General features: G+C 40.7%; 1 protein-coding gene across 6 annotated transcripts in view; it reads left to right on the forward strand.

Moving 5' to 3' along the window:
- Nucleotides 1-16,194, forward strand: part of IQCA1 (IQ motif containing with AAA domain 1) — a 1,056,753-nt gene that overhangs the window by 582,939 nt on the left and 457,620 nt on the right. For all 6 annotated transcript variants that reach the window (XM_033944078.1, XM_033944080.1, XM_033944079.1 and 3 more), the window contains one exon: nt 6,894-6,976. In XM_033944078.1, the coding sequence (XP_033799969.1) occupies nt 6,894-6,976 (83 nt within the window). The remainder of the gene's footprint in view (nt 1-6,893; nt 6,977-16,194) is intronic.

Below are 16,194 nucleotides of genomic sequence, written 5' to 3' on the forward strand. Positions count from 1 at the left end.
GCCATATCTGGCTAAAAATGTATAAAGAGTTGAAGTGGTCCAGAGGAAGGTGCCAAAAATTTGCACAATTTGTAGCTGAGAAATAATCTCCTCCATTTATTTATTTATTTTTGTTTATTCGATTTTTAGCCCATCCTCCCAGAAGAGCCCAGAATGGGTAGTTTACATACTTAATAAGAGTTGACAGTTTGACAATTAGTAGTGAGTTAACTTGGGTGTTGGGAGTAATTATAAAACAGAATAGGTTGTTTATATTTCAGTCACTAACTTTGAAACCAACACTTTCTTCTTCCAAATTTGCTTTACTTAAGATAGCTTTGATGTAAAGGTTGAACAGGTAAGGTGACAAGATGCATCCTTGCCTGATGCCATTTTATTGGAAGCCAATCAGTGTTGCCATATTCTGTTCTCACTGCAGCTTCTTGATTGTCCAACAAGACATAATAATTATTTTTGAGCTGGCCTGCCCCATCATGCACTTCTTCCAAGAGAAAGTTCTGCTACTTGAGTATCTCCTGTAGTTGGCTGACTTCCACCAAAGCTTAATCTCATTGCTGCACAACCACCTGGGTGAATTCCTTTGCTTCTTCCAAATGCTTAAGCTGATCTTCCCTCCTCTTCTGCAGGGTATCAAGGGAGGATTCCATAAGAGCTACTTGGCCTCACAACTAAACAATCCCCTATGGACTGGAGTTCTTTGGCTTCTGGTTGCTGAATAATCATTTCAAAATCATTCTCCAAGTGTTTGGCCTGCAACTCCTCTGTTTCCTTGGTCTGTTTCTCAAGTGCTTCCAATAATTCCTTTTTTTTTCCTTTTCCAGGGCAGTATGAAGGAACAATTCCTTGGTGTGTGTCATCCTCTTGGCAAGCAGTAAATGTGGAGGGATTTTATATTCTCTCATAGGCCATGTACATTAGCAATTGCCTCTTCTGCATCTTAACTCAAAAAGTTGAAGACAGCATTTGGTTTCCTCCAACTCCTTATTCAGATCTTGAAGTTGGTCCAAACCCTATACTGAGTAATTTTGGAGTAGTTCCTCCTGTTCCCTTGGTTGATACACCATTGCGAAAGGATAATTCTAGTCTTCCATCATAGCACTATTATGGTGTCTACTCTTCCACCTTTAAGTGGCCTACCAGGTGAGGATTTGTCCTCCCCTGCCCTGGATCAGGCCATTTGGCTGCTTTTCTCCTAGGACTCTTGGACCACCCCAGGGGGTTCCTTGTTAGTCATTCCTTGTGACTGCTTCATGCCTTTTGTTTTGCCTTTTCTTCTCTTTTCTTCCGTAGTGCCCTAATCCCAGGACTGGTAGTTCTCTAAGTTCACTGGCTGCTGTTACAGAGCTATCCAAGCTTCTTGATATTCTTGCCATTCTTGGTCCCAAACTCCTATAGTGACGTTTGACTTCCCTCAACATTCCAGGTACATACACTGGATTCCTACTAGTTTATGTTGGGATACTGTCTTTAGCCACTCCGGGTTTTCCCAGCTCTAATCACTTTTAACTTGTTATACTCTACTGCACCAAATCTCATGGCTGTATATGGCTTGAACTGCAACCCAATCATATTCCACTGCCTGTTCTGGCTTTTCCAGGTCAGGTTTTTTTTTCCCCCTGCATAGCATTCTCAGTACTGCAATCTTTAAACCCATGGGGGGGGGGGGGACGACCCTGCTTGCTCAACTCTAACTATACTTCTTAACCTCTTTCAGGGTAAAGCTAATCTCCTTAGTCCCTTGTAAAAACAAAACAAAAACCTACCCTACTGTGCTGAGACCACAATCCTTGGAAGTAAGTGAAATCAACCTATTTAAGCAGTAACTCAGATACTACCACTGTCACTGTATGTGGTAATGTATAACCAGTGTTGGAGAGAAGCCTTCATAAAGCACAGTGATACAAGGATAAAAAGTGAAACAAAAGCCCTTTTAAAAACAAATGCTGAACCCTGTTACCTTACTGACATAACAATTAAAGAATAATGTCTCTAAGTTCAGAGGCAAATTTTGCACAGCCCCAGTAGTGTACTAAGGATGGGGAGGTGGGGATTATCCATCTGGGCGCAGGGAGTTGGGGGATGCTGTAGCAGTTGCAGGGCTGCAGTCTGCTGGCTGCTGGTTCCAACAGCCTCTGACATCCACTTCCTGTTCTGGGGTGGGAGACTGGCAAAGCCAAAGGCTGCACACAGGCAGGCAGTGGCCCCATGACCACTCCATGCACACTCCCACTGCCTAGAGGAGTAGGGTGCTCCACCCTAGGTTCCAGGACTGCCCTAGGTTCCAGGACTGCCAGGTATACCACTGCACAACCCTCAAACCTACAGTATATACTATAGCTACTTGTGGGGTTGCACAAACATAGTCCTGGCTCCAGCCAGACCTCCAAAATAGGATTCTTATATAGCCAAAGTTTAAGCTTAACTTACCTTAGCCAGTTTCTGGTGGCTTACACATAAGTGGGGAGATCTACACAGCAGGGCAGCTTCCCTCATCCTAGGGCCTCTATGTTCTACCTTGACAGAGGGTTTTTTACTTTCTGCTTACTGTTGTGCCCTGGCCCTCTGACCAGACAGCCAAATATTCCTATGTTTACGCTGGCTCTACTTCAACCTCTAAGTTCTCAGATTAGTGCCAATCGCTACTTATATTCCACTCATTCCCTCATACTCCATATAAAGGGCACTTCTGTAATAGAACACCTGCAGTTAGTTACTCACAGGGCATGTATAGCAGTCCATTATATAAAGAAAAGTACACACTTACTTTCCATTCAGTGTGGCTCTCTGCGCTGCAAACTGCTAGCACAGTTTAATAAAAGAGGGAGTATTGTCACAAGCCCAACTCCCGTTATGGCCTTGTGCTAGTTAAGAGCCCCAAAAATTGCCCAGTGAAAATGATTAGAGCCGACCAGTATGTTCCTGCTGGGCAGGAACAGGACCAGCAAGCTCAGGCTGAGTTTAGGCAGGACTCAGTACATAGCGCTGGAAAAAACAGTTTGGTCCTTTTAAATCCTCCATCTTGGAAACTGCTGACCAAACAGGTTAGAAGGCAGCCTCAAGTGCAGAAAGCCCTTCCCCCGCTTAGGGCTGGGCATGGCACAGCAACTCTTGAGCTGTCTCAGAGGAGAGGACAGTGAAAGGAAGCTCTCATGTTAGAAGAGCCGGCACCTCCTCCAGAGCCCGCTGATGTGGAAATGTTGAACCCAGAGTCAGAAGAAGCAGCCCTGATAAACCAGGAACCTGAGGAAATGGACTGGAGTGCTTTGCCAGAATTTGTGCTTGCTGAATAGATGGAAGTAAGCTGATTGAATTGCGAGCTTATGTTTTTGAAAAGTTTTCTTTTTGGTTTTTTTTGGATGTTTGACTGCTGGGACACTAATTTAACTACTGTGATGTTTTTAAGGAAGTCACTGCTGAATAAGTGAATTTTCTGTGTATGCTAGCAGAGGGAAGTGTACTAGTAATTTATTCTGCTTGTTTGGAAGTTGTTTTGTTGTTGTTTTTTTTAGCCAAGATGGCTACTGCAAGCTGAGGCTTAGCTGCAGTGAGGAAATACTTGCAGTGTCCTTCTTAGAGTTGGAAAACCCTGAAGGCTGGGGCAGGATCTGCCCAACATCTGTGTGGAGGGATTTGAGGGTTAATTTTGCTCTTTGTCCTGACAAGGAGCCGCTTTGGCAAATCTGCCAACCTTCTGCTCTTGCAAATATACACTATGGGGCTCATAATCGAAAGAGAAAAACGTCCAAAAACTGGCCTAAGTCGGCACTTGGGACGAACATATCTCAAAAACGTCCAAGCACCAATAATAAAACCGGGTTTTGGACGTATTTAAAAACGACCTAGACCTTCATAGGCCTTCAACGTCCAAAGCTAAACGGGGAGTTTCGGGAGGCGTGTCGAGAGTGGGAGTTGGGCGGGACGTGGGCCAGCTTAGACTTAGTCGTACAGCATGTATAACTGAAAGATTAACAACAGAGCCTAGACGGAACTTGGACGTTATGACTTACCAGTTAAGCACTAAAAACACATAACACAGACCCCCACACACTACTCCAGTGATCACCCCCCCATAAAAATTGTATTCACAACTTTAAATTTCAGCCTCCAGACCATCATCACCTGGCTGCCTGGCATAGGAAAGCCTAGTCGTCCAACACAGAGGCAGCTGAAGTCATCTTGGGGGTGGGTTAGGGACCCATAGAGAGGAGGACCCAAGCCCCTAAGCTCCTATAATCACTACATTGATACTGAAACATGTGCACTGCCCTATACACCCCCAAAACCCTTTTTTACTGGCATACAAGTGGTTCCTGCAGCCATACGGGCTATCGGGGTGGTAGATAAGTGGGTCTAGGGGATTCTGGAGGTGGTTTGGGGGGCTCACTGTCACTTATAAGGTAGCTGTAGTGAGCCATAGCATCCTTTTTGTGAAGTTCACAGCGGTGCCCTGTAAGGTACCCCACTATTTAGGTGGCATGTCTGGGTGTGCAGTCCATCACTTTACAGACCCCTCCCACGTTCAACAGGGCTTGTTCTAGACGTTTTGGACTTGGACGGAATGTTGGACGGAAATGTGGTGTAAAGATAGACGATTTAGCGGCTTGGACGATCAGATCGGCAGGACATATAATTAGACGATTTTCAAAAGTAAAAAAAAATTGGATGTATCTTTCGAAAATGTGTCTTAGGCTCTTTTTAACTTTGGACGACTTGCGAGATGGACGTAAACGGACTTAGACGTCCCTTTCGATTATGCCCCTCCACGTAAGTTAAGCAGAAATTTACAGAATACAGCTCAAGCAGAATTTTGACATTTATATGGAAATGTTTATGCACATAAGCTGTTTTTAAAATTACCCACCTCACTATCTACAGATCATATTATACTGTATTTTCTGAACGTGATGTCTGTTTTGTATTAATTTTCATGATATAGATATGATTCACAAGCTCCAAACATTTTTTAAGTATTTAATTTACCCCCTTATGCGCTAAGGGGTTCATAATAAAAAACCAAATTTCTAAAAAGTGGCCTAAATGGCTACTTGGACGATCAAAAAGCCTGTTCATCCAAGTATCCATAATCAAAGCTGGTTTTAGACGTATCTAAAACCAGCTTAGGCCTTTCCCCTGCCACTAAACGCACAAAGAGAAAAGAGGCGTGTTCAGAGGAGGGGAAAGGTCAGACGGGAGGTGGGCCGACCTACACCTAGGCGTGCAGCAGGTATAACTAAAACCTTAGGCAGGTTGCCTAGTCGGCATTTATACGTTTTGACTTAGACGAAGTCAAAACAGGTCTAAGTGCCGAAAAAGGGGCCGCTGAGCTGATCGTGGCTGCTGCGATCAGCTCAGCGGCCCCAGCAACCTGCTTACCCCCTACAGCAATGATCGCGGCAGGAGAGATGCCTCATCTCCCCTACCGCGATGCCATCACTCCTCTACCCGAACTGCTGTGACCTGCGGCAGGAGAGATACCCTATCTGTCCTGCTGCGAGTCGCGGCAGTTCGGGTAGAGGAGTGATGGTATCGCGGTAGGGGAGATGAGGCATCTCTCCTGCCGCGATACATCAACCCCCCCGACAACATCGGGACAAGAGAAAGCCCAAGCCCTCTTGGCACTGACCCCCCCCCTCCCTGATTACATTCGGGGCAAGATGGAGCCCAAGTCCTCTTGCCCCGCGGCACCGACACCCCCCCCCCGATTACATTCGGGGGCAAGAGGGAGCCCAAGCCCTCTTGCCCCGGGCACCCGTGGCACCATCCGATTACGATCAGGCCAGGAGGGAGCTCAAGCACTCCTGGCCTCTCGCCTCCCACCCTCCTACACAATCGGGCAGGAGGGAGCTCAACCCCTCCTGCCCAGGCGGACCCCCTACCCCCACTACAATATGGGCAGGAGGGATCCCAGGCCCTCCTGTCCCCGACCCAACCCCCCCTACGACCGCCCCCCCAAACCCCCAATCGGCCCCCTGCCGATCCGCGACACCCCCGCTGACCCCACGACCCCCCGCACCCCCAATCCCACCCCCCCATACCTGTAAAATGTTGGCCGGACGAATGGGTGCCAAACCCGCCCGTCCGGCAGGCCAGCCGGCTGCATAATGGGGCCGGAATGGCCCAGGCGTCTGAAACCCCGCCCACAGGTGGTGCCTAAGGCACCTGGACCAACCAGAATAGGCCCGGGAGTCTTAGGCCCCTCCTGTGGGTGGGGCCTTAGGCACATGGGCCCAACCTCTTGCCCCGATGTCTTCGGGTAGGTCGGGGATGCTGCGGGGCAAAAGGGCTTGGACTCCCTCTTGCCCCGATGTCGTAGGGGTGGGGGGGTGGATTCTGTAACTGTTGTTGTTTTTGACAGACACCGGTTACAGAATCCAGCTTTTAGGTGAAGGACTGGCTCCTCCTTCGCCTAAAAGCCCTTGTGTTGGACGTTTGGGGCTTAGACGTTTTTTTGGTTCATTATGGGGTATAAGTGTAGACGTCGTGGGGTATAAGTGTAGACGTAGTGGTGGTCTGGGCGTTTAAACAGCTGAATGTAGAGGCAGGCCATTATCAAAAAAAACCTCCTTTTGGACGTTTTTTTTGATTATGGACATTTTCCCTGCTTCTACTTTCAACGTTTAAGGCCTTAGGCCAAAAAGGGACTTAGACGTATTTTTTTTATTATGCCCCTCTAAAGGTTTTTAGTGCAGGCCAGTGAAGTAAATGCTCTAACTCTCATAGGAATTCTATGAGTGTTGGAGCATTTACTCTACCAGCCCATGCTAAAAAATAACCCTAGCGCAGCTTGATCAAAGGGACCATTGGTAATCCAAATTTGGAAAATAAAATCCAGGGATTAGATAGCCTACATAAATAAATGTAGTTCTGTTTCAAGTGGTGTTTTTTGTCTGCAGGACCATTGATTCCCTATACAAGGAACTTGTAGAGCAAGGGTTGCTATTAAAGCCAAAGAAAGTATATCTGTCAGATTACATTGGTAAGGTCCACATTTCATGTTTTTAAAACCTTTTTTAATAGTAAAGTTATTGTAATGATTTTAATTTGATATGTAGGTGATATTTTGTAGGTGATATTGTCAGCATCCATAAGATAAATCCAGTAATTCAAAGTGTAGTAGAATGCATATATGGTTTCTGCCTCTGGCTGTATACATAAAACTTAAAGATGTTTATTAATAAAACTTGATATAACACTATGGGCCTCTTTTATGAAGGCATTTAGCGTAGGCCACTGAAGTAACGGCCCCAAAGCCCATAGAGATTTAAAGGGCTTCGGGGCTGTTGCCGTGTGGCAGATGCTAGTGCGGCTTTGTAAAAGAGGCCCTATATCTAATAAAAGTCCAAAGTAGTTTACAAATACAATACAATACAGTTTCTTATATGTTGCAACTCTCTGTGTGGTTGATCAAGTTCTTAAAATTATATTTTTAAGCCTGATCTTGTGGTTATTAGAATGAAGAGGTAAAGGATAGAAGGTTGGCTATAGAGAGAAAATATGTCTTAAGTTTCTTCCGGAAGTCAAGGTAAGTGGCAGGTTGTCTTAGGTATGTTGGCAGTTTCTTCCAGATAAGATGTCCTTGGCATTCAAAGGTAGCCTCAAACATCTTCTTCTGCCAAACTTGTTGAGGTGATGGGAAGGATAGTTTGAGGCGTTGTTATACTCATGAATTGAAGGAGTGTGGGACTTTAATATCAGAAGTTAATCGATCCAAGTTTTTAAATCGCTTTGTGAACTATGCAGGCTATCTTGAATTGGATTCGCTTTTTTATTGGTAGCTAGTGCAAACAGTAAAATACTAAAAAAAATTAAATTTAGGAAGAGAGAATTCTAAACAGACCACAGGGGAAAGGCTGTTCCATGATCTAGGGGCAAGAAAGAAATAAACAGAGTTTCTAGTTGTCTTGTAAAATGCTGCTTTAGGGAAGGGTAGAACCAGCCAAAGAGCATCTAATGAACATAAAGAGTGATAAGGAGTATATGGAATAGTGATAGATGATAAAAAAAAGATGGATTGCCCACATGAAGAACCTTATGAGTGATGACCATAAAATCAAACCAGGCTCTAAATTTTATTGGCAACCAATGAAGTTGAACTAATAGAGACACATAATCAAATTGTTTGGCACTTGTTAATTACCTGGCTGCAGAATTTTGTAATGTTTGTAATCATCGAAGTTGATAGCTATGGATACTACAATAAACAACATTGCAAGAATCCAGGTGCAAAATAATGAATGATTGATATATGAAGTGACTGAAAATCAGGAACTTTTTTATAGAGCAAAAATGTCTTAGCCAAAAAAAGCTTACTTTTAAGACTTGATCAATCTGTTGTTTGAATGAAAGCTGAGAGAGTCAATGATAATTCTGAAATAATTAAAAAAAATCAACTGTTGAAATTGGAATATTAAAAAGGACAAAAGAAGGTGTTGAAAATAGTCCTGTAATCTAGCATGCTGTGGTTTTAGATGGATTAAGCACCAGATTATATGCAGTGAGCCAATCAAAAAGAGCACTGAGGCATGTCTGAAACAACAATAAATCTGAGGAACACAGGTGCATAGGAAACATAAGGAGACTATTACCTGCATACAAAAATCCTGATGTTGAAATCTTGTATCAATAGTGCAAGGGGATTTTTTTTTAAATGTTAGAAAGGAGGGGAGACAGAATAGAACCCTGGGGTGCTCCACAGTGTAGGGGAATATCAGAGGATGTACCAGTTGAAGTAACAACTGAAAAGAAGTAGTTGGATAAGAAGTAAAACATATCAGAACTTTACCAGTAAGACCAATATCCTTCATGTGTGTCAGTAGAAGGTTATGATCAACAAGATTAAAAGCTGCGGAGAGGTCTAATGAAGCCAACAAAATAATTTTTACAGAGTCAAAGTGAAGAATGGAGTTTGCTGATATGTGCAGCAATAGTTGTTTCTATAGTATGATGATTGCCAAGGATGAAGAACTTTTGACTGATTAACATGAGCAAGTATGTTTATTAAAAACTTTATATACCACATAATAGCCAAAAAATGATCCAAGTGGTTTACAATTTATAATTCAAAACAATTTAGAAAAGAACTCCTTTCAAAAATAGAAAAGAAAAAAAAGAGCAAATTTTTTTAAAAAAATACTTAAAATTCTATAACAATCAAATATCAATGATAAAAATTAAGGGCTCCTTTTATTAAGCTGCGATAGCTTTTTTAGCGCATGCAGACTTTTAGCGCGCGCGCTAAACCTACGTTAAGCAGCTAGAACTAATGCTAGCTCAATGCTGGCGTTAAGGTCTAGCACACACGCTAAAACCGCTATCGCAGCTTAGTAAAAGGAGCGCTAGGTAATACAAACTGAAAATATTCTTTAAAAAAAAATCAATAACTACATAAGACAGATTGAAGTCCCAAACTTATTTCTTCAATTTGAAGAGGTCAATTGAAAATAATGTGCTTGTAGATGTCTTCTCCCGCCCATGATTCCCTCTGCTGCATCATTGATGATGTCATCAGCAACTCGTCACAGGGAATACCCCGGCAGGAGAATGCCGCGAAGCAGCCTGTTTAGAGTGCTGCCGATGCTGCTGTTTGGAGGGAGGTATGTCGCCAGTCTCACGGTGGGAGGGTCGGCGGGGTTCAGACAGGAGGGAGAGATGGAAAGATGGGAGGGTCAGCAGGGGGGGATGGAAAGATGCTGTTCGAGAGGAGAGAGTCTCGGTCATTCTACTATGGTAAGACCAAATAGGTGAGTTCAGGACTTGAAATTTTAGGGATTTGGACTGTGGTACCTGGCTGAGGACTGTACCTACAAAGAGTGGAGTAAAGCAAGTTGGCAGTGGGAAGATATAAAATATGGGAAAACTCCCTGGATAGTTGCAGATGAAGGTCTGTGTTGTCAAGATTCCAGTACTGATTCTAATGGGGAAGGAGGGAGAAACATGTTGTTGAGGGAAGGCACAAGGGGATAGGTGAGAGGGGAGGAAAGATGCTGCACATATGGGGGAGAGAAAGGAAAGAGGAAGAATTGGGGTGGAGGAGAGGAAGGGAGAGATGATCATTGTACATGAGAAAAATAAGACATCCCTCAAAAATAAGCTCTAGTGTATGTTTTAGACCTAAAATTAATATAAGACACTGTTTTATTTTCAGGGAAACATGGTATATATATTTATTTACATTTCTTATTCAAAATTTACATTCAGGTACTCAAAGTAATTCTTCCTATCCATCCTGGTGGGCTCACAATCTAACTACGTACCTGGGGCAATGGAGTGTTAAGTGACTTGTCCAGGGTCACAAGCAGCAGCACAGGGATTGAACCCACTACCTCAGGGTGCTGAGGCAGGGGGTTCTAATCACTAGGCCACTCTTCCACTCCATACAAGTGTACTGTATGTTCTGAAATTCTAACCACAATGTATAAAGCTATACTAGCCACATAAATGATGTGAGAACTATAATGTGAAGTACTCTTCAAAGATTATGCCAGTTAAAGAAACATTATTTAAGAACTTTTTTCTTTACCGGAAGGAAAAAGCCTTTAACTACGATGTTGTTTTTAGATATTGCCCTGGTTTTCTCTGAAATAGTTTCACAACCTTGACACGTTAAAATATTTGAATTGTTTTATGTAGTGAGGTTTTTTTTCCTGTGACTGAATTGCTTTAAGTTTTGGTTTATGTGCTGTCAAGACATTCATGAAGCTTTTCCCATCCTTTAAAGAAAAAAATTCTTAAAATAATATTTCCTTCACTGACATCATTTTTGAAGAGTACTCAAATCATTTAAGTAGCTTGTATAGCTTTATACATTTTGGTTTGAATATATCTAACCCTTCTCCTTTTCGGCTTGATGTTCTGAAATTCCAACATACACATGCATGTACAGTAAAATACATATTTATGTCACTCATCCTAGAAATATATGTAATTTTTCTGAAGTTGTCACACAGTTTGATATCAGTTGCCACAATTGCTTTCAGGATTGGGGGAGGAGGTGGCAAAAAAAACTCTGGAGGATTAAGGGGCATTTAGTCCTACTCTCTCCAGTGAAGTGCTGCCAAAACAAACAACTTTCTAAAATATAGACAATGGTCCACCTATCCCAGTATCCCGTCTTTGCGGAGGCCAATCCAAGTCACAAGTATCTGGCAAAAACCCAAATAGTAGCAGAATTCCATGCTATCATTCCATGTCTGTCTCAACAGCAGACTATGGACTTTTCCTCCAGTAATTTGTCCAAACCTTTTTTAAAACCAGAGCTTAACTATTCTATTAGTGAAAAAATATTTCCTCCTATTGGTTTTAAAAGTATTACTCTGTAACTTCATTGAGTGTCCCCTAGTCTTTGTAAATCTTGATGCAGTAAAAAATTGATCCACTTGTACCTGTTCTACACCACTCAGGATTTTGTAGACTTCAGTCATATCTCCCCTCAGCTTAAGAACCCTAAGCTTTTTAGGGGTCCTTTTACTAAGGCACGCTGGCCATTTTAGCATGCACTAAAATGGCTAGCACTCCTTAGTAATAGGGCCCCTTAGTCTTTCCTCATAAGAGAGGAGTTCCATCCCCTTTATCATCTTGGTCACTCTTTGAACTTTTTCTAGTGCTGCTATCTTTTTTGCGTTAAGGAGACCAGAACTGAATGCAATACTCAAGGTGATGTCGCACCATTGAGTGATACAGAGGCATTATAACATTATTAGTCTTGTTAACCATCCCTTTTCTAATAATTCCTAGCATCCTGTTTGCCTTCTTGGCCGCCGTCGCACATTGGGTGGAAGGCTACAGCGTATTGTCTTTTTTTATTAACATTCTTTATTAGAGTAATTTCAAAATACAAAAACATTAAAATCTTGCTTCTTAACAAGCATATTCCACAATTACAATAACATTTCCCCCATATAACAGAATCTAGGAGGATATATTTTATAACAATAACCTATCCTCATAATATCTATCAATAATCCTTATATCCCATCCCTTCCCTCTAGAACAGGGATCTCAAAGTCCCTCCTTGAGGGCCGCAATCCAGTCAGGTTTTCAGGATTTCCCCAATGAATATGCACTGAAAGCAGTGCATGCACATAGATCTCATGCATATTCATTGGGGAAATCCTGAAAACCCGAATGGATTGCGGCCCTCAAGGAGGGACTTTGAGACCCCTGCCCAAGGCCTATCCCCCTCCCCCCCAAGAGGTCAGGAGGTGACATACCCATTCCTCATTCAATAATCCTAGTCTTTTTCAGGAACAATAAATTCCTCACAGGTTTTATATTTAGACCATATTTTTTTAAATGAACATAACTGATTTCTTCGTGTGGCAGTTAGTTTAGACATAGTTTAAACAAATTTTACCTTACATTGGACTATCTTAATCTTTGGTAAATCTTTTTTCTTCCAGTATGCAGCTAATACCATACATGCTGCTGTCATTACTAAACCAATCCATTTCTTGTGATGAATTAATATCCCTGTTGAAACCATATTTAATAAACAACATTCCTTAGTTTTAAATACCTGGAACCCTCAAACCTCTGAGATAAAAATCATTATTTGATCCCAAAACATTTGTACCTTGGGACAACTCCACCAAATATGAATAAAGGAACCCTGCGAACCACACAATCTCCAACATTGATCTGTACCTTTATCAAATATAGCTTTCAAACGTACTGGGGTATAATACCATTGGTATAGCATTTTATAACCATTCTCCGCCGTATTGCTAAAAATAGATACACATTATAACGATCCCAATTGCTTATTCCAATTATTTTGTTTGTAGGATTTCCCAAGGATCTCTTCCCAAGCTGTTTTATATTTTGAGGGAAGTGGAACAATTTGAATAATGACATTATAAAGACGAGTAATCATCCCTCTTCTTGCTCCAATCAAAAATGCCTTCTCTAATAACGTGGATGGTTGGCTCAATTCCTGTAATACTCGCTTATGATAAAAAATTTTCAATTGTATATAATGAAATAAATCTCGATCTGTCAAACCATATTCTGATTTCAAACAAGCAAATGAAATGAAATTTCAATTTTTATTAATTGGCCTAAAGTTTTTAAACCTTGTCTTTCCCAACAATGAAAAACTTTATCTATTTTCCCAGGGGCAAAGAAGGGGGCATAGCTTATAGCTGATTAATAAAAAAAATATTGAGATTCCATCAGCTTAGTTTGAAGTTTAATCCATAATGTCAATATATGTTGTATAATAGGATTGATATTAAAAGCTACCTTTCTCAAAGACTCAATAGGTAGCCGTGAAATTACCCATAGAGGAATTTCCTCTAATAAGTTTTGCTCCATATCTACCCATCCCTTCTGATTAATCAGATATTGCAATTGGGCCACCTGGTAATATGGTCGAAAATGAGGAACTGCTATTCCCCCTAATTTTTTTTGGCTGATATAACATATTACGATGTACCCTTGGGTGTCTATTATTCTAGATATAAATAAAAAGGTGTTTTTTTCTAATCCTTTAAAAATGGAAGTTGGTATTTATACTGGAATTGCAGAGAACAAATATAATAATATGGGTAGAATCATCATTTTAATAGTGTACTCTTCCTAACCATGAAACATTTAAATGTTTCCATCTATTCAGATCATTCATAATATTTTTAATTAACTCTGGATAGTTAGCTAAGTACAAATCGGATGATGTTCCAGTTATATTTACCTCCAAGTAACAAAAATAATGCTCTGCCCATTTAAAGGGGAACTTTTCCTTTATATATAATTTTTCCCTCTCATTTAGGGAGAGATCCAGAATCTCAGACTTATTTGCATTGATTTTAAATCCCGATACTTGTGCAAAAAGATCTAGAGTCTGCATTACTGCCAACAGAGAACCTATAGGATTACCAAAGTAAAAAGATCATCTGCAAATAAAAATATTTTTTGTTCCACCCGACCACATTTTATACCTTGAATATCAAGATGTTGACGAACCAATTGAACCAGTGGTTCCATGGCTATAGAAAAAAGTATTGGAGACAAGGCACATCCTTGATGGGTTTCACGTACTAATTGGAAACTTTCTGAATATGACCCATTAATCCTTAAACAAGCAAGGGAGGGATAAATAAAGTACCCAGGTCATAAAAAACCCCTATAAAACCCATCTTATCTAGTAATTTAAACAGATAGGGCCAATAGACCCTATCAAAGGCCTTCTCTGCGTGTAATCCTAAGATCAAGGCTGACTCTCCTGAGTGTTGAACTTTCTACAGTAAATGGTATACCCTTCGAATATTATCAAAGGTTCATCTACCTCTTATAAATCCTGCCTGATCATCTTTCACTAGTTGTGGCATATATCATTGCAATCTATTTGCTAAAATTTTTGTAAAGATCTTGTAATCCACTCCTAAGAGTGATATTGGCCAATATGAGCCACAGCTAGTTGAATCTTTATCCATAAATGTGGTAATAAAGAACCCTTCTGTATGCCATTAAAGAAAGCTTAACCAAGTAGCATTTAAACACTTTATAAAACTTTGTTGAATAACCATCTAAACCAGGTGCTTTTCCTATTTTCATATCCTTAATAGCCCATAGGACCTCCTCTTCATTAATTGGCATAAACAATTGTTCAGATTCTCTTTTCAACAAAGAGAGACCATTCAGCTGTTCAAAAAATTTAGTGAGAGTATCAGCAGATACTTCATGTTCCAGGATGTACAATTTCTTATAATAATGTACAAAAGCATCTTGCATTTGGGAGGAAGTTGTAAATTGCTTACCATGCTGATCAGTTATTTTAGTAATATAATTTCTTAAAGCTTTCTTATGTAATTTATTTGCTAATAATTTCCCAGCTTTATTAGCTGATTCAAATATTTTTGTTGTAATGATTTCAATTTTACACTAATATCAGCCAACTAATATCATCCAGTTCTTACCTCAATTGTTTAAGCATCTCTACTACTTCCTGGTCTTTAGATCGTCTTTTATTATTTATTTTATACTCCTGCTCCAATTGATAAATCTGAGATAAGAGATCCCTCCTTTTTTGCTTTCATGTCTTATATGTAAAGGATCCTAATGAAATAAGTTTCCCCCTTAATACAACTTTCAAAGCTTCCCAACTAACTATCAGAGATATAACCCCATCCACATTAATCATTAAATAATCTTGCAATTCCTTCCCTATTTGTTCTATATTTTGTGGGTCTAAAATAGGGAATCATCCAATTTCCAATATTTAACTCTACATTCCCCTTGCAAAATCTGGACAATGATATCTACAGGAACATGGTCCGATCATGTTCGGACAGCAATATTTGATTTACCTACCTGAGAGAAAAGTTCCTTACTCAAGAGCCAAAAATCTATTCTAAAGTAAGTGTCATGAGATTCTGAGTAAAATGTATAATCTTGATCTAATGGATGTTGGAGACGCCAGACGTCAGTTAAATCCCATTCTTGCAAAAACTTTTTCAAATGTTTCCTATACTTTTTGCCATATAAACCACAAGGAAGAAGTTATCGCTCTCTGGTTGAAGGGTTAGATTGAAATCTCCCCCTACTATCAAATAAGATTTCAAGAGCTCATTTAGGGCTCCTTTTACAAAGGAGCTGAAAGATTACTGCCTGCTTAAAAGGAGGCGGTAGCGGCTAGCATGTACAGCATTTTAGCGCGCGCTATTCCGCGCATTAAGGCCCTAACGCACCTTTGTAAAAGGAGCCCTTAATTTATTTAAAAAAAAAAAATCCCTTGATTGGAATTAGGGGCATATAAATTTAAAAGGGTATACAATTTCCCTCCCATTTTCACCTTTAATAACAGAAATCATCCCTCCCTATCTCTGATAACATCTTCCACTACAGGAGATAATGAATTTGCAAAAAGAATTGCAATCCCATTTGATTTAGACTTAGGGCCTCTTCTATTAAACTGCACTAGCAGTTTGTAATGCAGTGAGCCGTGCTCATAGAGTTCCTAAGAGTGTCAGGAGCAGTGTGGGCCATTTAGTGTGGCTCTCTGCGCTAAAAACTGCTAGCGCAATTTAATAGAAGAGGGGGTTAGTTTTATTGGAAGCAAAAAAAATCTGAGAATAATTTTTATGCCCAAAAAGTTTTTCACAGCTTGGGAGTAAATGGGTCTCTTGAACAAATCCTAATGACATGCATATTTTCAGCTTCTTTAAAGAAGAGTTGGCGTTTTCTAGGGGACATTCATTG

Source organism: Geotrypetes seraphini, chromosome 5 (assembly GCF_902459505.1).
Source record: "Geotrypetes seraphini chromosome 5, aGeoSer1.1, whole genome shotgun sequence".
In the NCBI taxonomy this organism is placed as follows: Eukaryota; Metazoa; Chordata; class Amphibia; order Gymnophiona; family Dermophiidae; genus Geotrypetes; species Geotrypetes seraphini.